General features: G+C 39.1%; 4 protein-coding genes across 6 annotated transcripts; 1 reads left to right on the plus strand and 3 right to left on the minus strand.

Annotated features, from left to right (window-relative positions):
* Positions 1 to 1294: 1294 nt before the first annotated feature.
* srpra (SRP receptor subunit alpha) lies at positions 1295 to 6473 on the plus strand. Its single transcript, XM_079561437.1, has 15 exons — positions 1295 to 1383; positions 1494 to 1635; positions 2055 to 2138; positions 2219 to 2382; positions 2472 to 2635; positions 2845 to 3004; positions 3207 to 3357; positions 3443 to 3564; positions 3635 to 3750; positions 3825 to 3911; positions 4001 to 4173; positions 4244 to 4457; positions 5155 to 5318; positions 5407 to 5505; positions 5579 to 6473. Exons 2-15 carry the CDS (start codon positions 1513 to 1515, stop codon positions 5705 to 5707), a joined length of 1950 nt encoding a protein of 649 aa, XP_079417563.1. The 5' UTR covers positions 1295 to 1383; positions 1494 to 1512; the 3' UTR covers positions 5708 to 6473.
* Positions 6474 to 6975: 502 nt separating this feature from the next.
* Positions 6976 to 13021, minus strand: fam118b (family with sequence similarity 118 member B). The gene is made up of 8 exons (XM_079564319.1): positions 12812 to 13021; positions 11854 to 11943; positions 11446 to 11698; positions 9689 to 9916; positions 9044 to 9172; positions 8099 to 8396; positions 7825 to 7890; positions 6976 to 7626 (listed from the first exon to the last, which is right to left on the minus strand). The coding sequence occupies exons 2-8, from the start codon at positions 11934 to 11936 to the stop codon at positions 7556 to 7558; spliced, it is 1128 nt and encodes a 375-aa protein (XP_079420445.1). The 5' UTR covers positions 11937 to 11943; positions 12812 to 13021; the 3' UTR covers positions 6976 to 7555.
* A 604-nt stretch (positions 13022 to 13625) lies between these two features.
* On the minus strand, positions 13626 to 17969 carry ilvbl (ilvB (bacterial acetolactate synthase)-like). The gene is made up of 14 exons (XM_079576591.1): positions 17606 to 17969; positions 17052 to 17253; positions 16582 to 16709; positions 16258 to 16508; positions 16054 to 16153; positions 15889 to 15986; positions 15638 to 15774; positions 15424 to 15558; positions 15234 to 15348; positions 14949 to 15118; positions 14768 to 14838; positions 14630 to 14701; positions 14284 to 14389; positions 13626 to 14198 (listed from the first exon to the last, which is right to left on the minus strand). Exons 1-14 carry the CDS (start codon positions 17717 to 17719, stop codon positions 14020 to 14022), a joined length of 1878 nt encoding a protein of 625 aa, XP_079432717.1. The 5' UTR covers positions 17720 to 17969; the 3' UTR covers positions 13626 to 14019.
* Positions 17970 to 18500: 531 nt separating this feature from the next.
* LOC306966685 (beta-galactosidase-1-like protein 2) lies at positions 18501 to 22615 on the minus strand. Of its 3 annotated transcripts, none has more exons than XM_079561497.1 (19): positions 22495 to 22614; positions 22265 to 22389; positions 22130 to 22198; positions 21924 to 22019; positions 21737 to 21845; positions 21525 to 21617; positions 21372 to 21453; positions 21184 to 21248; positions 20721 to 20805; positions 20497 to 20634; positions 20319 to 20399; positions 20133 to 20239; positions 19900 to 20046; positions 19734 to 19805; positions 19571 to 19649; positions 19396 to 19483; positions 19214 to 19328; positions 19013 to 19129; positions 18501 to 18926 (listed from the first exon to the last, which is right to left on the minus strand). In XM_079561497.1, exons 2-19 carry the CDS (start codon positions 22300 to 22302, stop codon positions 18816 to 18818), a joined length of 1692 nt encoding a protein of 563 aa, XP_079417623.1. In that variant the 5' UTR covers positions 22303 to 22389; positions 22495 to 22614; the 3' UTR covers positions 18501 to 18815. The 3 variants fall into 3 exon arrangements, with proteins under 3 accessions (XP_079417623.1, XP_079417624.1, XP_079417622.1); XM_079561496.1 differs by having other exon boundaries at positions 18502 to 18926; positions 22265 to 22427; positions 22495 to 22615; XM_079561498.1 differs by lacking the exons at positions 19214 to 19328; positions 19396 to 19483; positions 19571 to 19649 and having other exon boundaries at positions 22265 to 22427; positions 22495 to 22615.
* Between the last annotated feature and the right edge of the window lie 780 nt (positions 22616 to 23395).

Genomic DNA, 23395 nt, shown 5'->3' on the forward strand with positions numbered 1-23395 from the left:
GAAACTAATATATGATAGACTCATTATATGCAAAGTGACATATAGCCTTCATTTGTTATAATTTTGATTATTATTGCTCTCAGCTTGTAAAAAACCCAAATTAAAAATTCGAATATTTTGAAAATGGACCGTAAGCCATAATCATCGAAATTATTACAAATAAAAGCTTGACATAATGTCACTTTGCATTTGCAATAATGAGTCTATGTCATATATTAGTTTCACATTTTAAGTTGAATTACAGACATTTTTTCAGGATATTCTAATTATATGACGAACACCTGTATACTGCTCAAAATAACAGGCCCCATGTTTTTTTTTCCCCCTCTTTCTTTCTTTTCTTTCTTTTCCTTTTTTTTTACATTACATCATTCGATTATAGTAGAGATTTTCAATCATTGTTGACTGAACTCTACTTAAGTTGAGAAGTTTCACCTCTTTCAGAGACTTTCTATCATTAGTAGTCAAACCGAAAGCTACATGAAGGGTTGCTAGGCAAATCTATTTTATTATTATTATTTGCTATCCAAGTAACAATGAGTTGAATGGAATATCTATTGTGTGTAACACCGCCGAGCAGCTAGACAAATTTGGTTTTAACAACAATAGAATATTTAACAACCAACTATACAGAGATTGAAAAAGGCGTAAAGCACTTACTATACATATTCTGAACTTCATTGTTGTAACTTTTTTAGGATATTTCCAGCTGGAATAGGTCTGCAGGCTAATGGATATATTCACTGCAATGAACAGTGTCATGTGAGACCAGAAGGGTAAAAAGGGAAGTTCCAAACGGTCGAATAGCGTAGGCTGCATAAAAAAAAAAGTTAAACATGCAAAGTGACACGTGCCATATTACTGTAATCTTAAACATGGGACCTTCATTTAAAAAAAAAAAAAAAATATTGGTTACTTTGGGCTGAATACAAAGTTTGAGCAGGAAGACGTGGTGTGTTGTAAAGCCTATGTTTGTTTGTATATTATATATATATATATATATATATATATATATATATATATATATATATATATATATATATATATATATATATATATATATATATATTTTGATACTACCAACTACCAATATATATATATATATATATATATATATATATATATATATATTGGTAGTTGGTAGTTTGATACAATCGGTATCCCTGTGTATAGTCAAACGAACTTTGAATAGACCCATGTTAATAAAATACAGAGGTGTTTTCAGGAAGCACCTTATTTACAGTAGCCTTTCAATGCGCATGCGCGGACCCCCGGAAACTCTAATCCACTTCCGGTTCTGCATCTGACGTGTCTCAAACTGTTGTTGCACTATTTGTGGAGTGTACTTATTCATGTGAGGATTATTCTGTTCTTCTGTTTTTGGTAAGAATCCTTCATTTCGTTGGCTGCCGTTGTGGCACTGACGCCGTTTACAGCGCATTTACCCGGGGAAATGACTCGGTGTGTTGTTGTTTTTAAATCTGATCATCTAGTTTGGTTCGTGGACACAAGATGCTCGATTTCTTCACCATCTTCAGCAAAGGGGGGATCGTTTTGTGGTGTTTCCAGGGGGCAGGAGTCACAGGGTCTTTTACTGGACCCGTAAACGCCCTTATCCGCTCCGTTATTCTCCAGGTACGAAGTGGCACATTACAGATTTGGCTGTTTCAGACAGTGGCTAATGCTAAGGCTATTTATTGCGCAAGGTCTCCCAAATATCCGCGTAGGCCTTTCGTGTTTATCGCAACACGAGTTTTAACTTTCATATTTGAGACCGATGAATGCACTTATTATTAGCATGTTCTCGCTTTACCCTCCTCATGTTTTTTGTTGTTTTGTTTCACACAATAATCGTGTAAATTAAGTTGCGCATTCGCCTTTATGGTTGAACTTTCTCGAAACATATGGTATTATAATACGCTTCTTTGGGGCCCACCTTAATAGATAAATATATACATACATATACACACACAGACGTAAGCGAGGGGGTTTCTAGGTATGAAGAGAAATTCATTTTCGGTGCGTTGTGGAATTTGTTTTGTTTTACTTTGCAGGAGCGCAGTGGAAATAATACATTCACCCATGAAGCTCTAAGTCTGAAATACAAGTTGGACAATGAGTTTGAATTAGTATTTGTGGTAAGTTAATATTCTTATTTTATATAACCCCATAAATTGTCATGGGGATGCTACTATTTGTTGTTTTATTTACTGTCTAGGTGGGTTTTCAAAAGATCCTGACGCTGACATATGTTGACAAGTTCTTGGATGAAGTTCAGCTTCACTTTAGGGATCGTTATAAGAATGACTTGGAGCAAAAGGGGGCATTAAAACTACTCAACAATAACTTTGACTTTGAGGATGACTTCAACATGCTTCTGAAGTAAGTTAATTTGCAAATGTACTTGATACCTTTAAGTGCATTGATGGCTAATAATTCCTAACTGCGTTGTGTCTTGCTGTTGGATGCAGAGATGCAGAAGGCAGCAGCAAAGCTAAAGGCCGAGGTCGTGGCATGAGAACCTTTGAGGAGTCTGATAAATCTCAGAAAACTGTGAAATCAATGATAGAGGTAAAGGGTGGAGATAAAGCCAAGGAAAGCGGTGGCAAGAAGAATAAAAATACCAAAAAAGGGGGTGAGTTGTGTTTTTTGTTGTTGGCAAATGCCATTTCAAGTAGTCATTTGGACTTAATCTTTATACTCCTCCAGTAGAGTAGTTAGACCATTAACTCTTTACAGCTGTAAGAGAAGAGGCAAAAAACAAAAGAAAAAAATGTACAAATGACTACTTTTTCTACATGGGAAAACTTCAGTGCGACTGAGAGCTTACACTTTTTTTCCCAGCTCCTGCAGCAGAGCCAGCTAAAATTGACAATGGGAAGACATCCAGTCCAAAGGCAATGGAAAACGGTAACCAGGGATTGACAGCAGAAGAGGTCATCCAAAAGAATCGGGAGGAGTTTTTTCGAAAGAAGCAAAAGACAGGAACTGTTGAAAAACAAACGTAAATATAGCATTAACATAGATTTTGATTGTAAAGCCTGCTTTCACATGTAGCATAGTGAGGGGTTTGTGCTTGTTGTTATAGGCATGACTGTAACATCTTAGTTTGGATGAATATAGCGATGTCCAAAAATGCAGCATTATGATATAATTATCTTCAAACTTTGAAATCTTTTCTTGCTTCAAACCCATGTCTCTCACAGCAAGTCTCCAAAACCACAGAAACCAAAGGAAAAACAAATGCGGGTTTGGATAATGGGTGGTAACAGCACTAAGGACTTGGACTATAGCGGAAGAAATGGAGATAATGCCACTAATGGCACAGACGCAAATCAGGAGGCCCAAATTGATGTGGTATGTACATTGTACAGACATAATTATTAAAAGTATCATATTTTACATCAATGCAGTGCATTAAGCTTTTTGTAATGTGATGTAGGGAATCCAGCTGAGCTCCATGAAGGGAGACCTGCAATCTGTGGATTACGAGTCCAGTGAGGAGGAACAGGAAGAAGAAGAAGAAGAGGAGAAAATCATTGTCAGTCAAAAAAGCACTCCAAGGTAAAACAAAAACAAAAACAGAAAGTACAAGAGTTTTGAAGAGTTTAATGGACTTAAGTATTCGCCTCAGCTCAGGGAGAAGTATTAGTGGCATGTTTGGGATGCTGAAGGGTCTCGTGGGTTCCAAGAGCCTGACCCGTGAAGATATGGAGTCAGTGTTAGAAAAGATGAGGGACCACCTCATTGGTATGTATGAAATCTGTTCATATCCTCATTATGTGGCTGCCATGTTATCAATATTTTCATGATTTACCCATCAGCAAAGAATGTAGCTGCCGACATTTCCTCCCGGCTCTGTGAGTCTGTTGCTAAAAAATTGGAGGGAAAAGTTATGGGCACATTCACCAGTGAGTTTCTTTTTGATTGAACATGTTTTATTGATTATAGGGTACGTGTGAATGTTCATGGGCTGAATCGACTGTATCTTTTTCTTCAGCTGTAACCTCTACTGTAAAGCAGGCTCTTCAGGACTCATTGGTGCAAATCCTGCAGCCAAAACGAAGAGTGGACATTTTGAGAGACGTCATGGAAGCACAGAACCAACGGAGACCCTTTGTCGTCACATTTTGTGGCGTTAATGGGGTTGGAAAATCTACAAATTTGGCCAAAGTAACTCTTCATATTACTGTTAAGAATTCCTGTTCCCTTAACTTGTCCTAATCTAAAGCTCTGCTTTCAGATCTCCTTCTGGCTGATTGAGAATGGTTTCACGGTCCTGATTGCAGCTTGTGACACTTTTCGTGCTGGAGCTGTGGAGCAGCTGCGGACTCATCAGCGGCGACTGAACTCCCTGCACCCCCCAGAGCAGCACGGAGGGCGGCCCATGGTCCAGCTCTATGAGAAGGGCTATGGGAAGGATGCTGCAGGCATTGCCATGGAAGCTATTGCTTATGGTAAACAAAAAGCATTTTGAAAAATGTTAAAGCTTAAAAATTCAGGCACAGTTTTGTTTCACCTGAGTGGACAGTTGAACCAAGTGAACAAGTACCTGATAAAAAAATAAATAAATGCTGGTTTGTAGTGTATTTCAGACAACTGGTAGCTAGTAATTTTCCCACTTGAAAATGACTAGCCTGGCCAGAGAGTGATGAACCTCTGTACCAGGCCCCACGCCCTCATTGGCATCAGTAGAAAACTCTAGTGCTCATTTGAGTCACAATCGTTTATTTGTGGTCCCGTGGTAGCGAGCAGCATCCCTTTTGGGACAGTCCCCTCAATAATAACGAGTTTCGTGATTCATAATCCAGTACGAATATTAACAGAGAACAGCTAATAACACTGAATCAACGGCAGACTGATTGGTTTACTCCTTGCTTATTGTTTGCTTGCTTATCTTCTGCCCTTGAAATGTAGTCGATGCCATGGTCACCAGACTCAATTGCTCAATGGCAAGAAAATTACGACTTACAACCTCAGAGCGTGAATGAACTCATGAGTATTATGAGTATTATGTAAACAAATGGCTTATGTAACAGATGGCTAAAAAATGCTAATGTTATACGAACATTTCTTTACATGTTGTAATCACCACGTCGACCCATAATTCCTATAGTTCATTATTGACGTTGACGTTTTTTTTTTTTTTTATAGCTCGGAACCAGAGTTTTGATGTGGTGTTGGTAGACACTGCTGGGCGTATGCAGGACAATGCCCCTTTGATGACGGCCCTTGCCAAACTTATTGCAGTGAACATGCCTGACCTAGTGCTGTTTGTTGGAGAGGCTCTTGTGGGCAATGAGGCTGTGGATCAGCTGGTAAGAGAACATTCCAGTGACTTACTTCAAGTCTTTTCCTCTTGATTTTCCATGTATTGATTAATCTACATTTGTCTTTTGTGTTCAGGTGAAGTTCAACCAGGCTCTGGCTGATCATTCCATGTCTGACAAACCCCGACTCATTGATGGCATTGTCCTCACCAAATTTGACACAATTGATGACAAAGTACAATATTCACACAATCAAATAGAAGATATTCATGTTCATATCATTTCAATGAAAGTAATCTCTTTCACAGGTGGGTGCTGCCATCTCAATGACATACATCACCGGGCAGCCCATTGTGTTTGTTGGGACAGGGCAGACCTACAATGACCTGCGCAGCCTCAACGCCCGAGCAGTGGTCAGTGCCCTGATGAAGGCTTAAGCTGAGAATTGGTTCCCTATTTTATTCAATGAAGTCTATAACGCACACCAATATGTTACATCCTTGGTGATTGATCAATTTCTTTGAGAGAGTCACATCAAGTGACATTTACAATTAGTTTGCAGAATAAAACAGGTAGAGCATTCATCATATAATTTATTGGTGTGCGTGTGGTACATACTGCTCTCAACATTACTGTTCTGAACAAGACTAGTAAAATCTGATTGACCCCTGAGTACTTATAGCAGACCATTGAATCTTAGATATAATCGTCACTAGACTCGTAACAAAGTGAAGGCATAAAAGTGATTTTGTCAGTCACTTGTGCTCCCCAAGTTCTGAAGGCTTGCAAGATATGACATTTTAGCAGCAGCCTGTGCCTGAGGAAAGCTTGGTGACCATTGTGCCTCTGATTCTTTTTTACACTTTATGTTCAAAAATACATCAATTCTATTGTGGGGCTGAATGTCTGCAGTATCATAATTCACTATTGAATTATTTAAAGTAACATGAGAAAGGACCCAAGACAGACATCAATTTGGACCCAATTGCAAACTGTAGCGCACTTAAAACCCATATTTAATTTCTATTTCCAAGTTTATTTGAGATCTAATAATTTCCTTTTAGTTGTACAGATCTAGTGGACATTGTTAAAATCGACTCTACATTTGTGTTCACATAAGTTAAAGTCTTAATCAGTTTGCCCCTTTTAATTTATGGCGGTGCAATAAGAGGTTAAAGAGAGATTTAAAGAAGGTTTGAGTTAATTTATGAGAATGTAAGCGTTTCTAAATAAAGCTGCTATATGCTGTGCCAGCCTCAGAGTCTCTGTTTTGCCTAAACGTCATCATCCTTTATTTAAAAATTGGACATCTGCACCTCTGAGACTACTTCTGGTGTGTGTTGCTTCCCTTTTCTCATATAAAAAATAACCAACTCATCTTGCACAAAGAGAAATAGTAGCATGGTCCATAATATAAGTAGGGGGTTTCTAACTGGGAAAAATGTAAACTTTTGTAAATAAAAAATAATAATAATCTTGAGAGGCACAGGAGTTTGCACCTGGCTCCTTATTTAGTTTTAGCTAATATATGCTGTTATAATTCTTTGTCCTATCAAAAAAGTACTAACTGAGCGTGAGCCTCTGTAAGCACCCAAGCAGCTGCCACCCTGTGCCACGATCGGCCCCTGGACCTATCCTTGAATGGCACTTCAATTATCTGTCAATGGGGGATGTGGTGAAGCATGATAGAACCCTTTCTGAAGGTCTTGAACAAAGAACCTGCACCTTGATAGGTATATTACATATGGATGTTAACAAAAGGACAGCAGATAAATAATATTTACTTGTAAACTTTTAATATCAAAATACAAAATCAATTACACCGTACAGTAGTGAAACCGTGTCTCTACCGCTGAAAACCAGTGTGAAGTCCAATCTAGTGATGCCTTAATCATCCTGCCCTCTAGCTTGTGCGCACAAACGGCTTTTCTAGGCAAGGTTGTGTGTGACAAACCTAACTTGAATTGAGGATCTTTAATGAAAATACAATACAAACTGGTTCTTCGATCACTCATTTTGAATTCTATCATCATAATGTAGCAATCCTTACAAGAATATTCAACGGACAAGTGTCATATTCATAGCTCCAAACCGTGTGTGCGACTGGACCTTTTTTTTTTTGTAAACAAAACGTATACATTGATGATGACCTTTTCCGTCATGTGAAAACTTGAGAGAAAAAAAATAGAAAAGAAAAACACTTCTGCCCTTCTGCTTTTGCCCATATTATTTAAATTATCTGAATTTCCAAGCCTGAGTGTGGCAGGAACGTTAGTCCAAGTAGCTTAGACTGGATGGAGCTGTGGAGGAGAATGATTGACACTGATTCCAATAGTGTGCCTGTCAAGAGTGATGTCTGGCAAAGAGAAAAGGAAGGACTTGTGAGTGGTGGGCAACAGAGAGTATCCAATGAAATGCCACAAAGCATTGAGCATGCAGTACAGCAAAACCACACCACAAAGTTGACAACAGAGCTATAACCAGCATGCAGTCTCAAGCGATCCTGTATTTTATTGTGCAACAAGCGCCTCGTCCAAGCAGTGACCGGCCTAACCTTGAAAGAGGTTTTTCTGTGTGGTAACGCCGTTCTGTAGTTCTTCCTCTTTTTGTGAAGGAGAGCCTGTAATCAAAGTGAAGGGAAAACTTGTCATTGACTCTGATAAAAGCTTAATTCCACATGAAGGCCTACACCAACAATACTGTCACACTCTTGTCTTCATCAGAAACAGGGATGATGATCTTTTTCAGAGTTAAGACTAAATCATACATTTATTTTAATATCACTGATATAGTAAATGTGCGTGGTGTTGATCGGGAAGACATCTTACCCCAGCCATTGGTAGAAACGTCGCGGTTGCAGATTTCATTGGCCAGCCTCTCAAAGTACTCAGGCAGATCGGCGTATTCGTCTCCGTAAGATATGACCTTGATCCCCTTGTCCAACATGTTGTCCCGTAGTTTCTTAAACTCTCCCACATCCTCCCTCCTAACGAGCATGAAGTGCTCCAGGTCCGACTTGTGTTTGACCGCCTCCAAAAACAGGGCCTGAAATGTGGTGTCGTCCACTGTCCGCCCACAGCCCAAAAACACAAAGGATTTGGTCTCATACAACTTCTGGATCTCGCGCTGTGAAAGAAAAGGCAAGACATGAAGATTTACACCTCGATTATAGTCAAGAGTCCAGAATAAGAAAATCACATTTCTACAGCCATACTCATGAGGTGCATATTGTTGATGATTTTGCCCCGTCTTTACAGCTGATGCCCTTCCAGTTAAAGGACGCTTGAGGACATGTTGATGGAGTAAACCTTAAGTGAATGTTTGTAGGAGGCAGAACTTGGTTTGCTCCAAGCTGCACATGAACCTAAGCACTTTTGACAACATTTGAAAGCAAAGAACCTCCAGAGTTCAGCCACCGATCAGTGTGAAGGCCTCCATCAAAAGAGTGGACACATAATCACAGGATAGAGTGTAAATTTCAGGGACCCCCATAATATTGTTCCTATGGGACCTCCATTCCAAAGCTTCAATTTGTTCTCCAGTTTGACCAGGTTTTCAGCCATATTTTGCCCTTAGTGATCTTGTGGAAAGTGACAGTTCCACATCAATGACTGTGCCCTTCAGTCCCGCGTAGTCTTGTTCCATGGTGGCAATATCAGATTTTATTTTATTTTAATCATAAAACTAGATACTGCTATGTCTTATCTCCTTTGCCTTCTGTACATGTTTGTAAACTGGGGTATAAATCTATCAAATTCAGTGTTGGCAATTACCATAACTTCTGTATTCCGTAGTACATTCTGGTAGCCAGCAGGGTGCAGCACAATACCACTGGGGTTAGTGTAGACGCCGTGGATATGTAAAACGCTCAGTCTTCGTTTCTCCTGCGCCCACTCCAACACCTAAACACACAAACACATTTACAGTCCACTGCACTCAATCCAGTTCAGACTGGACACAGAGCAAAATCACTTTAAACCGCAGTTAGAGGATATTTGCCCTGATGGAGACCAGGCATAAATACCAGGACTGACAAGCAGTGACCGGCATTCATAAAACCAAGATTACGTCACAAATATTTCAGTTTTACAATATAAACATGACTTTATCTGACGCTGTAATCTTTTGAAGACAAAAAGTCATAGTTGCAATTAGGTTTTTCGGGTGGATTCAGAAAATAATAAATATTTAAAATGCACAACTGAAGATAAAAAGCCACAGCTGTTTAACTTACTTTAATGTTAGAAAAGATCTTCTTTTTTTCTTTTTTCTTAAAGAAAGTCAATCCTTACTACAAATTTACATTGCGTTTGGCAGCCCTTGAGATAATGCACAGTGCAGTGACCTTTACTCTCATTATAAAAGGCAAGTATTGTGAAAACACTAATCAATGTGTTACAGTTCCAAAATAGTCTTACCTTTTTCTCATCTGTGAGGTCCAGAGACTCTAGCTTGGTGCCCTGGTGTGCTGCATAGATCTCTAGGAGATTATCAAAATTTGTGGTGAGGACCAGGGCTCCACTTTCCATCAGCTGCAGCACAGAGCGCAGGAGATGTTTCCCAGCATGCTCCATTTTGCACTCCAAGTCATCAAACACTTCATACAGACAGTCTTTGAAGAAAGTGGATCGCACATTACCTGTTCTCTATGTCATACACAAACACAAATCATTATTCATTTTGACTTTCTGCGCGACTGCTTGAGGCACGTTTCACCAAAGGATTGATGCTACAGTATGTCCATGAGGTTCAAAAAAGTCTATGTGCTGTGTGCTGTAACTTGTACACAATGCTCTTCATTTAATGAGATTTCCCTCGGGAGCACATGTGAGCCGTGTTGGGACTTGAGTGCACCTAGTGTCTGAATATAAACACAGCTTTATATCAAAGCTAAGTAAGTGGTTTATAAAAAAAAGAAGTTTTAATTATTACTATTCTGCCCTGTTACAAAAAAAGATCACTGTCTTTTTCAATCAAGGTCAGACTAAGAACACTCGCAGTCACGGATTCCAGGAATGTGAGAGTGTTGGTTCACATGACAATAACATTGCCACTACTCCACATTAGTTCAGAATTATGACAGCGCCAGGACTCCTCTTCTATGAGTGTAGGTTATAAAGTAAATAAAAAAGGAACAGAAGAAGTCAAAAGGCTAAGAATAGTCAAGACAGCAGAGAGCTGCAGTGACCAAGGTGATACAAGCCAAGCCAAACGCTTGGACAGATTAAGCCTCTAATGGGCTAAAGCAGCAGGAATCCTTTCCAGCGGAAGAGACCTGTTATCCACAACTACTGTCTGAAGTAATGACTCAGATTCTTTTGTCTACACCTGACATATTCCGAAGTATGTCAGTTGTCAATGGCAATATTATCAAGAGAAATGAAAAAAGCTTTGGAAATTTACACAAAATCAAAGCTGGTGTTTTGAGGTTTGTTTTCCAAATTTCAAACAAAACCGTTCTCTAAACTCAAGTTAATTCAAGACACATGGAGGAGGGCCAACATAATCCATCATAATTCTATAAAAGTGGGTAACCCACATCCTACAAAGCCCTAGTCTCTCAGCCAAGTTTTTGATTTGAAATTCTGGTAGTAATCTAACTGATTTGAGGAGTAGGTGACCTGGTGTTACAAGAGTTGTTTTTTTGTTTTTTTTGACGAGTCATGTTACTCATGATATCACTACAAGGAACTATTTATTACCCATTGTCATTATTCTGTTTGTGCCGCTGCAGGCAGCACCGAGTACGTCTCCACAACTATGGATTAAAATAAACTGAAAAAGCCATTAAATAAAAGCTCTTTGTTCTTGTGGTAACAACAAGTTTAAGGGCAGGAACAAAGTGCGTTTTATCAATGTGAAAAGTGCGCTCAGACATAACTAACACCAAAGGAAAACGCTATGATCGCTACCATCTGTTTCCTCGGTTTTATATCTTAAATAACAATTTGACAATGCACAAAATAGGACACCTGTAGTGACAGTATTAAAATGGACTCACAAAAAAACTGATTTATATTGATATGCACTGTCAACTCATTCTCGTAGTTTAAGATCTACAAAGCAGGGAAACGTTCTAGTTAAGAACATTGAAATGGAGTGGATGTTTGTATTTGTAAACATGTAGGTCAGTTGCACAGAAAAATGCCAAGGTAAAAGTCTTAAGCGGTCTTACTGGAGAAAGTTTCTGAATGAGGTCATGGGCCACATGCACCAGATTCTTGTCCTCCTGCATGTGCTTCTGAAAGCGCCGGCTCTCCTCCTCCTCCAACAGGTCGAAGTCATTTGCAGCGTCTAACAGTGCTTGTATCAGGCCCTTCCAGGAGCGCAAAGCTGGGACCTGGGGCGCCACTGCAGAGCTCACCCCTGTCCCAATCACCAGCACCAGCTCAGGGGCACGCTTGGTCTTTAAGCTGGGTAGCAATTTCCTAATGGAATAAGGACAGACAGTGAAGAAATTGCATCCTGCATACAGTATTTGCAGACAAGCACATTTTCAGTTTCTATTAAAGTACATGAACATATCATAAACCGTTAATGAAACATTTCACTATTTTTAATCAACATATCTTGTATGGCTAACCTGGGCTTCTTTGCATTGGAGTCTGCATCTTGAGAGTCAGCAGCAGGTCGCTTCTCAGTTTTCGCAGCTACAACAGAGGCCATTCAGCTCCTGTCAGATCAGAGATGAGGTCAAATTTAGTGCAAGTTTTTACATTAGGCAAACCAAACATTAATAAACCACATGTGCAGTCCCAATGCCTATTTGTAGACATAATGCACAGGAGCATTTTCTTTTTTATAAAGTCTTATTTTATTTGAAGAATAAACTATGCCTCCATAGGACAAATCTTATAATGTAACCAATTGTTCAAATTGTAATCCAAATACTATTTAGGACACAATTAAACGTCTAGCCAATAGATCGAAGTGCTGGACAGACAAATTTGACAAGAGGACAGTATAGGTGGGAAACAAAAAAACAGCAATTTTTCTGTCATATCACATGAGCTCCCCTGACAACAACCTAATATCTTTGACTGACAATGATGACTAATAACAATGTTTACTTTTGCCACCTCACGTTGGGAGCCATTTTTGGAGTAGACTGTTTTGACCTGAGTCTAAATATTTCTGTCATAGACTTCAAGTAAGCTAGATAAAATGATAAAGTGTTATGTAGAAGTAAACACTATGCTAGGCCTATGATCATTAATTATCTGTAGTGAGTTATTCAACTTATTTTTTTTGTTTTTCTTTGTTTTCATCTTGGATGGGTAACTTAGATGTTGTGCTGTAACCAGGGTGTAGGCATAATAATAAGACGCGGCTTCAGCGTACACTTTTCTGTTACCCTCTTTGTTTGCAATGAATATTTAAAACTTGTCCTATGTTTGTACCCGAAATGAGCCCATAACTTCATGTGCTTAAGCCCAGCGGGATTTCCCTTTTGACCGAACACACTGACGGAGAAGCTGGCCGGCGGATCGCTGTATCGGTAATAAGTGAACTTTCGCCGAATAAAGTTGAGCCTGACTTACCCGAGTGATAGCCCGCTGTGGACCTCTGTGGATCTTCTCGGTGACTGTCCCAAACCTTCACTGCTGTTGCTTTAGGAGCTGTTGAAGTCGCCGCCGCCTGCGGAGATGATGCGCCTGCTGACGGTGGCTTCAAGGGCCACGTGGAAAACTGTCTCCCCGAAAATAATGCGTCGCTGTAGTCCCAAATTGAAATAAACAATTAATCCTGAAAATAAACCAGAAACATTTTCAATCGTTTCGATCTATCAACATTATTACTAAACCAGTTGATATGGAAACTGTTCATCAGTCTGATAAACAGCGCTGTCACAGGTTGGGAATGTCATTTTACGAAGTGTACTTGAAAGGGACTTTCCATTTTCGTCAAACAGCCAATGGCATATAAAAAGCACGTTTCCGCTTTACTGCAGAGGGTTGCTTACATGTTGCATACAAAGAGGAACTTCAGGCTCACGACCAGCGCTTCCTCATCCAGAGGTTAAGCATTCAAATTCAGAAATTAGTTATCTAATTCTCCGTTTAGACTGGAGACATTATAGAGGAAGCTGTTTTATGCTGTTTTAAGTCTATCAGATGGCCAATGAATAGGCATGAAGCATTTTGATGAACATAAATCATAAACATGTTAAAGAACACGTCAGCGCACTTGGGTCGTGCGCCATCTTCCGGTGATAATGAACATTACAGTAGTGTGTCAAAGTAGTCACAGAAACCATACAATGCATTTTATTTGTGCTGAATCTACAGTATATTTTCAACTAACTCAAATGTAAATGCGCATTCACCACTCCAAAATGCAAACAATTCAAGTGCAAAACATTTTATCAGGTCAGGATTTAATACATTAACTGTATTTCAGAGATATAAATATGACATAAGTTCCCTTTATCAAAACATACACATTGCATATATTTATTTGTTAATGCTCATGGGAGGGGGGGGGGGGGGGGGAGCATATTGGTCTTGTAACAAAGACATTATTTTCAGTGTAAAACTTTTTATACGGATTTTACCATTTTGTGTAAAATGTAAGACAAGTCGAAATGCTTTTCAAACGCAACAGAATAGAATGTTATGCAGAGCATATTTACTTAAGATCTGGCAGGGAATAAAATAAGTATGGCTTTAAAGATGAAAAGAGAGAAGGCGAGGACATGGCTCCAAAAGGTAAGCAGTTTGGTTTTGTTAAGGCAAACATTGTGAAGTTTCTACACAGAAATAGAGCCCTCTCTGAAGTTGGTTTTCCCAATAAGTACATTGAGAAGTGTAGCTTTTCCCTCTTGGCAATCTTTCTGGGCCTGTTTAATTATCTCACTCAGCTTCTCTTCATCGTCACGGTTTATAAGATAGCCCTTGCCACCATAACCGTCTGCTACCACATGATAATCTGTAAAGAGAATTTCAATTAATGCTCAACTTACATCTGACATGTTCATTATACAACAGCTGTCTTGTAAAGCAGTCAGATCTACCTGAAAACGCGAGTCCACATGCAACGTTGCTACCAAGCATGGGAACTTGCTCTCTCGAGATCTGACTCCAACAGGCATCATTTCCCACCACAGCAATAACCGGAGTCTGGAAAGTAATAAAGATAATGACAAAAAAGTTATGAGCAGTTGTTGTTAGTCGTCATTGCCATGCCTAAGACACCGGAAAAAGTAATTATACACTCACAAGAAGACATTCGATTTGAGTTTTAAGCTGTGCTGCACACATAGTGAATGTAGGAGACATACAAGCTGGAGTGCATTTTCACTGTGTGTTTGTTTTTGATAGCTGCAATAACAAGCATTAATAAGATGTACAGTATTTTACCTTGTGTCGAGCGAATGTGTCGATCTCTGCAACGCTGTATCCTAAAGAGCCATCCCCATAGATTATCCACACCTGCAAACACATAAAGAAAGTTTTGTCAAGGTTCACATGACTCCAAAGAGCGCAGCTTCTACGTACCTCGGATTCAGGTCGACACAGCTTTGCTCCCAGAGCAAATCCTCCTCCAACTCCCAAAGTCCCAAAGGCTCCTACAAACAAAAACACAACGACCCATGTGCTGTAGAGTGCATTACACCGAATGACAGCCATTTACAGTGCGTAGCAAAGATGAACAGTTCCATGCAAGACTTTAGGCAACCTGGATCAAGCCAGCGCAAAGGTCCTCTTGGTCTCAAAATGTAAGCAGCACTTCCAACAAAGTCTCCTCCATCTGCAACAATGATACTGTCCTCTGACATCAGCTCATCTACACAGTGAAGCACCTTCAGTGGATTCAAGTGACGGTCAGTTTTCTCCTCTGCTTTGACTCTGTACAGAGGAAAAATATTGTCAGCTAATTTCTGTCAGATCCAAATGTATTTTACTGCTGTAAGATGAGGTTGGATTATGGTAGTATACGAAAAAGACAGATAAAACCACTAACCTGTTGTTTTTTTCTTTGGTTGCATCGCCAGATTTAAGGTTTTGTGGCCATTCCTCTGGACAGCGATGGCCTTTAAGGCCTTTGGAAAGATTCACCAAGAATGAACCAGCATCTCCTTTAGCACAAATCAAAGTTTTTATTAACTAGCACCATTAAGGTATGGTAAAATATAAATGTTTGCAAGCCATACCCTGAATGGCAACAGTTGGTTTCCAAAACATATCTGAGTTTTTTAGCAGTTGGGTATTATCTCTGTTGACTGCAATGATCTTACTGCGTCTACTAAGAACCCTACCATAGCTCAGACGGAAGTCACAGACAGTACCTGTCAACACAGCCCAATAGCATTCATTATTATTATTAATTTAGATGTGACTCAACAAGTTGCCTTACTTTGACCATACCGGCTAAAATCACAAGATCAGCTTCCTTTAGGGCATCACGTCGGTTTTGTCTGATATGTATAGGACTGTCTTTACCCAGCATTCCACGGGACATGCCACCCAGGAAGCATGGAATGCCTAAGTCCTCCAGTGCCTTTCTGAAAAACAGAAAAAACAATCACACTTTGAATATTTATGGATTTTACCAGGATTTTTTGTGTGTAAAACAACAGAGGGTGTCTCAATAGCTTGCGGAAAGGGATGCCCATTACCTTATATTATCGACTGGCATAGGGGGAAGAGTAGCTTGGCTTCCAAGCAGAATAACTGGTTTCTTTGCTCTGCTCACAAGCTCTATGCATTTCTGGACCTGTCAGAAATAGGAAATATAGAGTAACAACTGAATGAAAAAGGAGTAATGAAAAAGCCACACATACCTGATCATCTGTAGCTTGTGGGATATTAACAGGAAGTGGGGACACATCTCTGGGTTCCCATGCTCCAGCATAAAGGTTCATGAGGTGATTATTCATGTACCTTTGAAAGCATTGAGATCATGATGAAAATAATGAGTGCATATTTTTACTCCAATAATTACACAGTTTCAGGCGTCTATTATGATCTAACAAGATTTAACTTACCATGAGACAAATTTGCCCATCAGTCCTTTTGGCGGGTTTTTCACACCAAACTCTTTAGATACAATGTGATAGGGGTATAATGTGTCAATGGGGAACTCTATAAACACAGGACCAGGAGTTCCTGACTGGGCAATAGCCAGGGCCTTTCTAACTGTGGGTACAATTTCCCTAACTGTCCTGACAGAAGCACAGAATTTACAAAGAGGTTTAAATAGAGACATCTGATCAATATCTTGCAGTGCACCTCTGCCCTGTAATCAAAAAGTATGAGATTAGACATAGGAGCTGCATATTCAAACCAGCTTTAATTTTTGTTTTTTTTACCTGAAGAAGTGTGCCAGCAGCTCCACCTATGAGCAGCAGAGGGGATTCAGCCATTTGAGCATTTTTTACAGCTGTGACAGTGTTAGTAAGGCCTGGCCCAGCAGTCACTGCTGCTACACCAACAGTTCCTGTTGTGAGAGACAGAAAAAAAACCTTATAACTAACTAGCTCGCCTGTATAATACCAGCTTAGTCACACAGCATGGACACACACCTTTGTTTATTTTAAATAATCTATTCTTTACAAAGACACACCCCTACAATATAGATTGTATATTATGTAATAGATTCTATATTACAGAAAAATAGTCCGCGGTAGGTCTACATAGGTTCTGTGAACTTCAACTTCCTTTTGAGCGTGCAAACTCAATTCCTTTCCCTGTTGTAAACATTTGTTGTTGCCTTTATGCTGCTCAAATAAACTAAATAAACTAAACATAGAAAACAGTCTGCAGATTTTAAAAGGTTTACCTGAGAGTCTTGCAACTGCATCTGCCGCAAAGACAGCTGTGGCCTCATGTCTAGTGTCCACAATACGAATGCCCACTTTCTCACAGGCCACAAGGATGGGGGAAATGTGCCCTCCAACTAAGGTGAAGACATATTTTATCCCATGTGAGCGCAGGACCTCAGCCACGCTCTCACCGCCGTGCCGTGGACTTTTTGTCTCCGTCTGAGAAAACAATAAACATTAAAATAAATAAAACATAGTCATATACAGGTGCCTGCAGATTGGTCCTATAGTCATTAATGGAGCGTCTGTCCATTGTGCAGGTATACAAATACTGCAAACAGCTTGTTTATTTTAAAACCATTGTCACTGAAAACCACTGGGACAGCCTGGTTAAAGTTTACATGAATGCAAGGCAGCTTCCCTTTCACCTGTGTGTCAGGTTACACAGTAGGCTACATATCAGGTAGACAATGTTACATCATCTTTTGAATGTTAAAGCTGAATGTAACTGCAATTGGATATGAAATAAATCTGGTAAGATGGCAACTCAAGCTTTATGACGAAAACCTACCTTGTGAAATAACTGGTATAACAAGCCAAGTCTGTAGGCTGCAAACAGGAGTCCACTTGCAGCTATGCCCGAAACACATCCAAGCAGAGTGCAGACTGACTCAAAGGTCTCCATGGAAAAGCCAAGCGGTCAAAGAAACCTTTATCAAACAAGGTTCACTTTGTTTATTTCTGTTTACTTCTTTGCACTTCAAGGCTAACCTCAGAAGCACAACACAAGAACAAATGCTACAAGTAAATGTACATTTTTTTTTTTGCTTTTGAAAGCTAATCTAAAGAAAGGAGCAAATAAGGCTTTAAACAGAATTTAGTCCTTGACAGAAGGTTCAACCCTTGTGTCTTTCCGCAATTGCCGGAGTGATACAGGAACAAGGGATATATCGATGCATCAAGCTTTCAATGTTATACGCTGCTTCCGGTCGGCACTTTCAAAATAAATACAATCCATCGTTTTTACTTTACCATTTTGAAAAATGCTGTGTAAATTAATAATGTGGTAGCCTTTAAACCATAAATATTTATTTTAATGAAACTTATATACATACGCGTCAAACGACATACTGAACTATACTATTATTGTGAAGAAACTGCAGACGTATCTGTATTGACGACAACGTAGTTTATAACAGAGCTACGGGTTTAAAGGACAAGCCCTTTGGCCAATAAAAATCTGGGAAAGGTCAGGGTTTAACAACATTTTCATATCTTTTCTTTCCAAAGTCCACGGACCACTAGATATGGGTCAAAGTTCATTTGGTAGAATTATTAGGCCCCATACTATATAATGGGCCTACATATTATATAATGTCATATATAATTCAATTAAATTCAAGCGTCTTTGAGTGTCTTGAAAAGCGCTATACAAATAAAATGTATTATTATTATTAAATACGCTTTAAATATAGTTTGAGGTATTGACCAAATATTCCATAGCCCAGTGTTTCCAAACCAGGGTAAGAAATCTGAGATTAGTTTACTCACTTTTTAAATAAGTGGCAACACCCACAAGGCAAGGGGTATTCTGGGTAAAAAATGAAAAACTCAAGAGGTACACGAGGCATAAAATGTTGGGAACCACTGCCATAGCCGAACAACATACCCTGCCAAAAGAGTTTGAATTGATTTTATTGATTATGCTGTATACAAACTAACCTATTCCTTGACAATGTGAAGATAATGGAGGAATCTGTAAAATCGCTGTCTGAGCATTTTTATAATAGACTGCAAAAAGGAAATTTGTACACATCAATTGTCTTTCCATGATCTGGAACTTCAGCAAAATTAATCACGCCATCGGTTTTCTGTTCCTCAAAAATGATGATCTAAAAGTGAAATGCATGTTTAGAGAAATATATTAAGCTTTTTTGAATATTGGTTACATTGAAGCCCAAGTTGAATTATCAACTACCTGATTCTCTCCACTGTTGAGCCAAGGTCCCGGAAGGTAAAGACAATGCTGAGGACCAATTGACCAATGGCGTCCAAGGTTGTGGCTGTTGACAAATACAGCTCCTTTACCCCAGCCCTAAGAATATACAGATATTCATAAAATGCGAACAAAAAGTAGTAATAATAATGTTGTTCAAATACTGATAAGGAAAAGAAGTACAGGGAGTTTTATAAAGGTGTCCCTTGGTGGACCATCAATAAACAGTCTTGCTCTGAAAAACCCTGGCATGGAGCTGCAGTGAGAGCCAGATTTCCATTCATCCAAAATCATTAATCTGAAAAGGAATACCACATCATAAGAGAACATGGAAATGGTCATTATGGGATTAGAAAGATGGGTACCTTTTAATAAAATCTGGTTTCATTTCCAAAGACAAGATTGCGAAGCCTCTCAAAGGAATCTGATTGAGAAAAATATCTCCCACAATGCCTAGAGAGGGAGGAATTCTCAATACTCATTACTCTCATTAACCTTCTTTCACTATAGTCTAATAACACTAACTGATGCTAAATGTACCTTTGCGTTGTTCATTCAACGCTTTCCCATAATTCACCCGTCCACAGTTTTCCACAAGAAAACTTAGAGTTCTCCGTCCCTTTGTCGTTTGAATAAAAATCATAAAAATATCCCTGAGTTTGCTAATGAGTTTGATCCTTGTCTTTGATATTGAGACTGATACCTGTCCATCCAAAAGTACAACCTCATGGTTTCTGTAGTCCAAAGTTCCAACAAACTGCCGATCAACAAAAACCTTCAGGGAGCAAAGCGAACGATGGCATTCTATGCACGATAAGTAGAACATAACTTTTAGAAAATGCAATAATGTCATGCAAAATGTATCTTACCAACGCTCTATCCCTGATGTTGTTTTTAGAGTAAAGTGTCCCTCCACAGGTAATGTTTGTCTCATACAACGTGTAGCCATATGACTGACCATTGTTATTGTTGACAGGAAGACGCTCTATGTTCATGGGTAACTCAGACATGTATGGCTAAGAAAAACAGCCAAAATACATGTGAACAAAAGAAGATTTCCCATTCTTGACGCATTATTAACAAATAAATACTGATGTCATACCTTGTAAGTTGTGAAGAGACTGTTCCATAGCGATAGATGCTGTTCAACAATAACAGGGCTGTACACTCCTTTTTGCTGAGTTATGGGCACAGCTGGTAGTGGTTCAGCTATACAAAAAAGTGATGATAGCAATACGAATAAACTGAATGAAATTAAAATATGCTGAAAATTATTCAAATGCCTTACAATGATATTGGCTGAAAAGGTTTCTCAAGGCATGATACTTTGCAGTGCAGTCCCCGGCCTCAGACAATGGGGCATCATAGTCTTCAATAACCAAACAGCATAACATTGACATTTGACTCTTGATGTAATTTGAGATGTAATGTAATTTAACTTTGGCTGGGAAAGAAAGTGTCTTGACCATAACTGGTGACTTGTGGCTTGAAAGTGCCCAAGTCCAAAGCTCCATTCAGGAATCCAAAGCTGGTTCCACCGTGAAACATGTAAAGGTTTATGTTGATCCCCCTCTCAAGGATTTCTGACACCACATTGAGCATGTCTGATACAAAGTGAATACTGGACATTATTACTAATTATTACGGTTGTAATGTACTTAAAAAGGCAGTGCAAAAAAACAATGTTTACCCTCTAAGTGGAACACATGGTGATGCTCTCCCCACACATCAAACCAGCCAGTCCAATACTCCATCACCATTAGTGGCTTATGTGGCTGCAATAGAGTATCCAGCTTAATTATGCCCAGAAAAAAAGTATTTACTTTGTTGGGACAATGCATGTTAATGAACACACACACACGGGTCTCATGCATGTAAACACATCACGCTAGAATATAGTCATAGGCTAACTTGCATCTGTTGTCCAACTGTCACACACAAAAACACATTCTCATTCATTTTGACCTATTGAGTACGCTTTCAGTGGTAGGAGAAACCGGAGACCCTACAGGCAAGGGAAGAACATGCAAATCCAAACAGAAAAGCCACGCGCTGATTGAACCTTCTTATTGTGACTGTGAGGGAAGAGCCCTGACTGCTGCGCCAGGTGCTGCCATGCAAAAATATGAACAAACATGTGGGCATATGCATACCTGAATGTCCGCTAAGTGCTGGATAGCACCAAATGAGAGTCTTTGGAGGTTTATGGTTTGTAAAACTGCACAAATCACATGGTTAGGTGCAGCCTAAGTATTTATATACAGTATACAGAACTATATACTTATATACAGTATATATACTTATATAAACAGTAGACAGTAATGTTTGTTTTGAGCTATACCTCCTTTTGTCCCCCCACATCTCAAGCCTTCCCAGTTATCTGAAGTCATTAACAACTCATCTATTCCTCTAGATTGAAAACACTATTGAAAACAACAAACAATAACATGGTGACATTAAGTACATTAATATTCAAATCATGCATTTTACTCACATTTTTGATAAACTTCATGTAATCCTTATCTTTGCCATACGATCCATACTCATTCTCAATTTGGAGGGCAATAACAGGGCCTCCCTCTTTATACTGCAAGTACAATCATTGCAATGTAATTTGACAACATTCCTTGATGCATATGCAGTAAGGCACAGTATTACAGCAGATAAAGTGGCTTTATCTCTCTTGATGAGGCTAATATTACTTACCAACAAAGGTTTGATGATAGGCATAAGCTTGTCAAAGTAATGGTTGACGGCTCCAACAAATCCGGGACATGTTGTTCGTAACTGCATATTTTCATCACGTAACAGCCAGCTGTAAAGAAAAAGAAAAGAAAAGTGCAATTTGCTTTGTGCTATATAGGCTATTTAATTAATGTGTAGGTGTGCTTACCTTGGCAGTCCACCCAAATCCCACTCTGCACAAATGTATGGTCCAGGGCGCAAAATCACCCAGAGACCTACTTCTGCAGCTAAAGTCACATAAGCACTAAAGGAATTACAGAATTACAGAATTACCAGACAACCAAATGCATTAATTTTCAAATTAATTGAGAAAATTGAGAAACTGAGAAAAACAAAAGCTCACAACAAAATTACCCAAGATCCAGTTGATTCTCAAAGTTAAAAGCCCCCCTTTCTGGCTCGTGCAGATTCCATGGAACATATCTGATCCAAAAATACTGTAAACGAAGGCTTCAAATAGTGCACTTCTGGACTGCATTTGTTTCTTACGTTGTGAGAGTATTGATGCCACATGCTTTCATCTTCATCAGTCTGTCCTCCCAATACTGTTTGGGAACACGGAAATAGTGGATCGATCCCCCAAAAATCCGAAACGGCTTCCCATCAAGAGTGAACTGAGAAGAAGTGTCCTTCAGACCTTCCATGTTCATGTCTATTTTGGACATAAGAAGACACAGAAATGCATGTTCAGGAAGCCAAAAATGATAAAGGTTACTTACCAAGGGATCTAATAATCTACAGAAATTTTAGAGTCAATTCCTGTGGACAGTTGCCTGGTCAAAAGCATTGGGATGGGGCCGGACCGCAGCAAACCGCTTGTGAGGGAAACTATTGTTTAGTTCAAGAGAGAAATAATACTCCTTTGTCTCAATCTGTTGCCCTTTTGTAATGCCAAAATAGTGGCCACAGTATGTCAACAAATTCTCTAATACCAAATAGCCTGTTTCAAAATTGACAGGTATTTATTAATATTAACACATAGTGATTTCTTTCAACTACAGGGGTGGTGCAAATCTACTCTATGCAGGCTGGTGTATCTGAAAAGTCCAGTCTAAATGGCCTGGATGTCAAAAGTGGCCCTCTGGCAGTTTTTTGCTGTTGTTTGAAATTCCAGCTGCAAGGGCAAAATTACGATCGGGAGTCTTTTTTTTCCTTTTTTTTTGTTTTGATAACAGCCAAACACCATAGCCTCAAAATAAATATCAGGACCAACCTTTGAATATGATTTAACTGCATATATATTATAACTGTCATAATAATGTAATACAGTTGTTGACATTATAGACCCTTGTACAACCCGACAACTTTATTAATCTCAGATCAGCCATCATTAATGAAATTATTTATTTTTATAACTATCAATAATAATAGGCTATATCAGCAGTAGCCGACTCTTCGTTTTTCTTTATATTTGCATTCACTCACGGTCCCTTAAAAACAGACCACCGTGTTTTTATTGATTGACGGTCCCTTAATAACAACACCGCGTTTGTTTTGACAGAAACCCAAACTGCCCCCGATCCACTCGCTTGGCTATGTAACCAGCTACATTCAGTTTGATCAGCTAGATTTAGCTAGCCTGCCTGATTGAATAAATGCTTTCCTTTTTACTCCAGAAAA

The sequence above is a fragment of the Gobius niger genome, assembly GCF_951799975.1.
Source record: "Gobius niger genome assembly, chromosome: 1".
Lineage (NCBI taxonomy): Eukaryota > Metazoa > Chordata > Actinopteri > Gobiiformes > Gobiidae > Gobius > Gobius niger.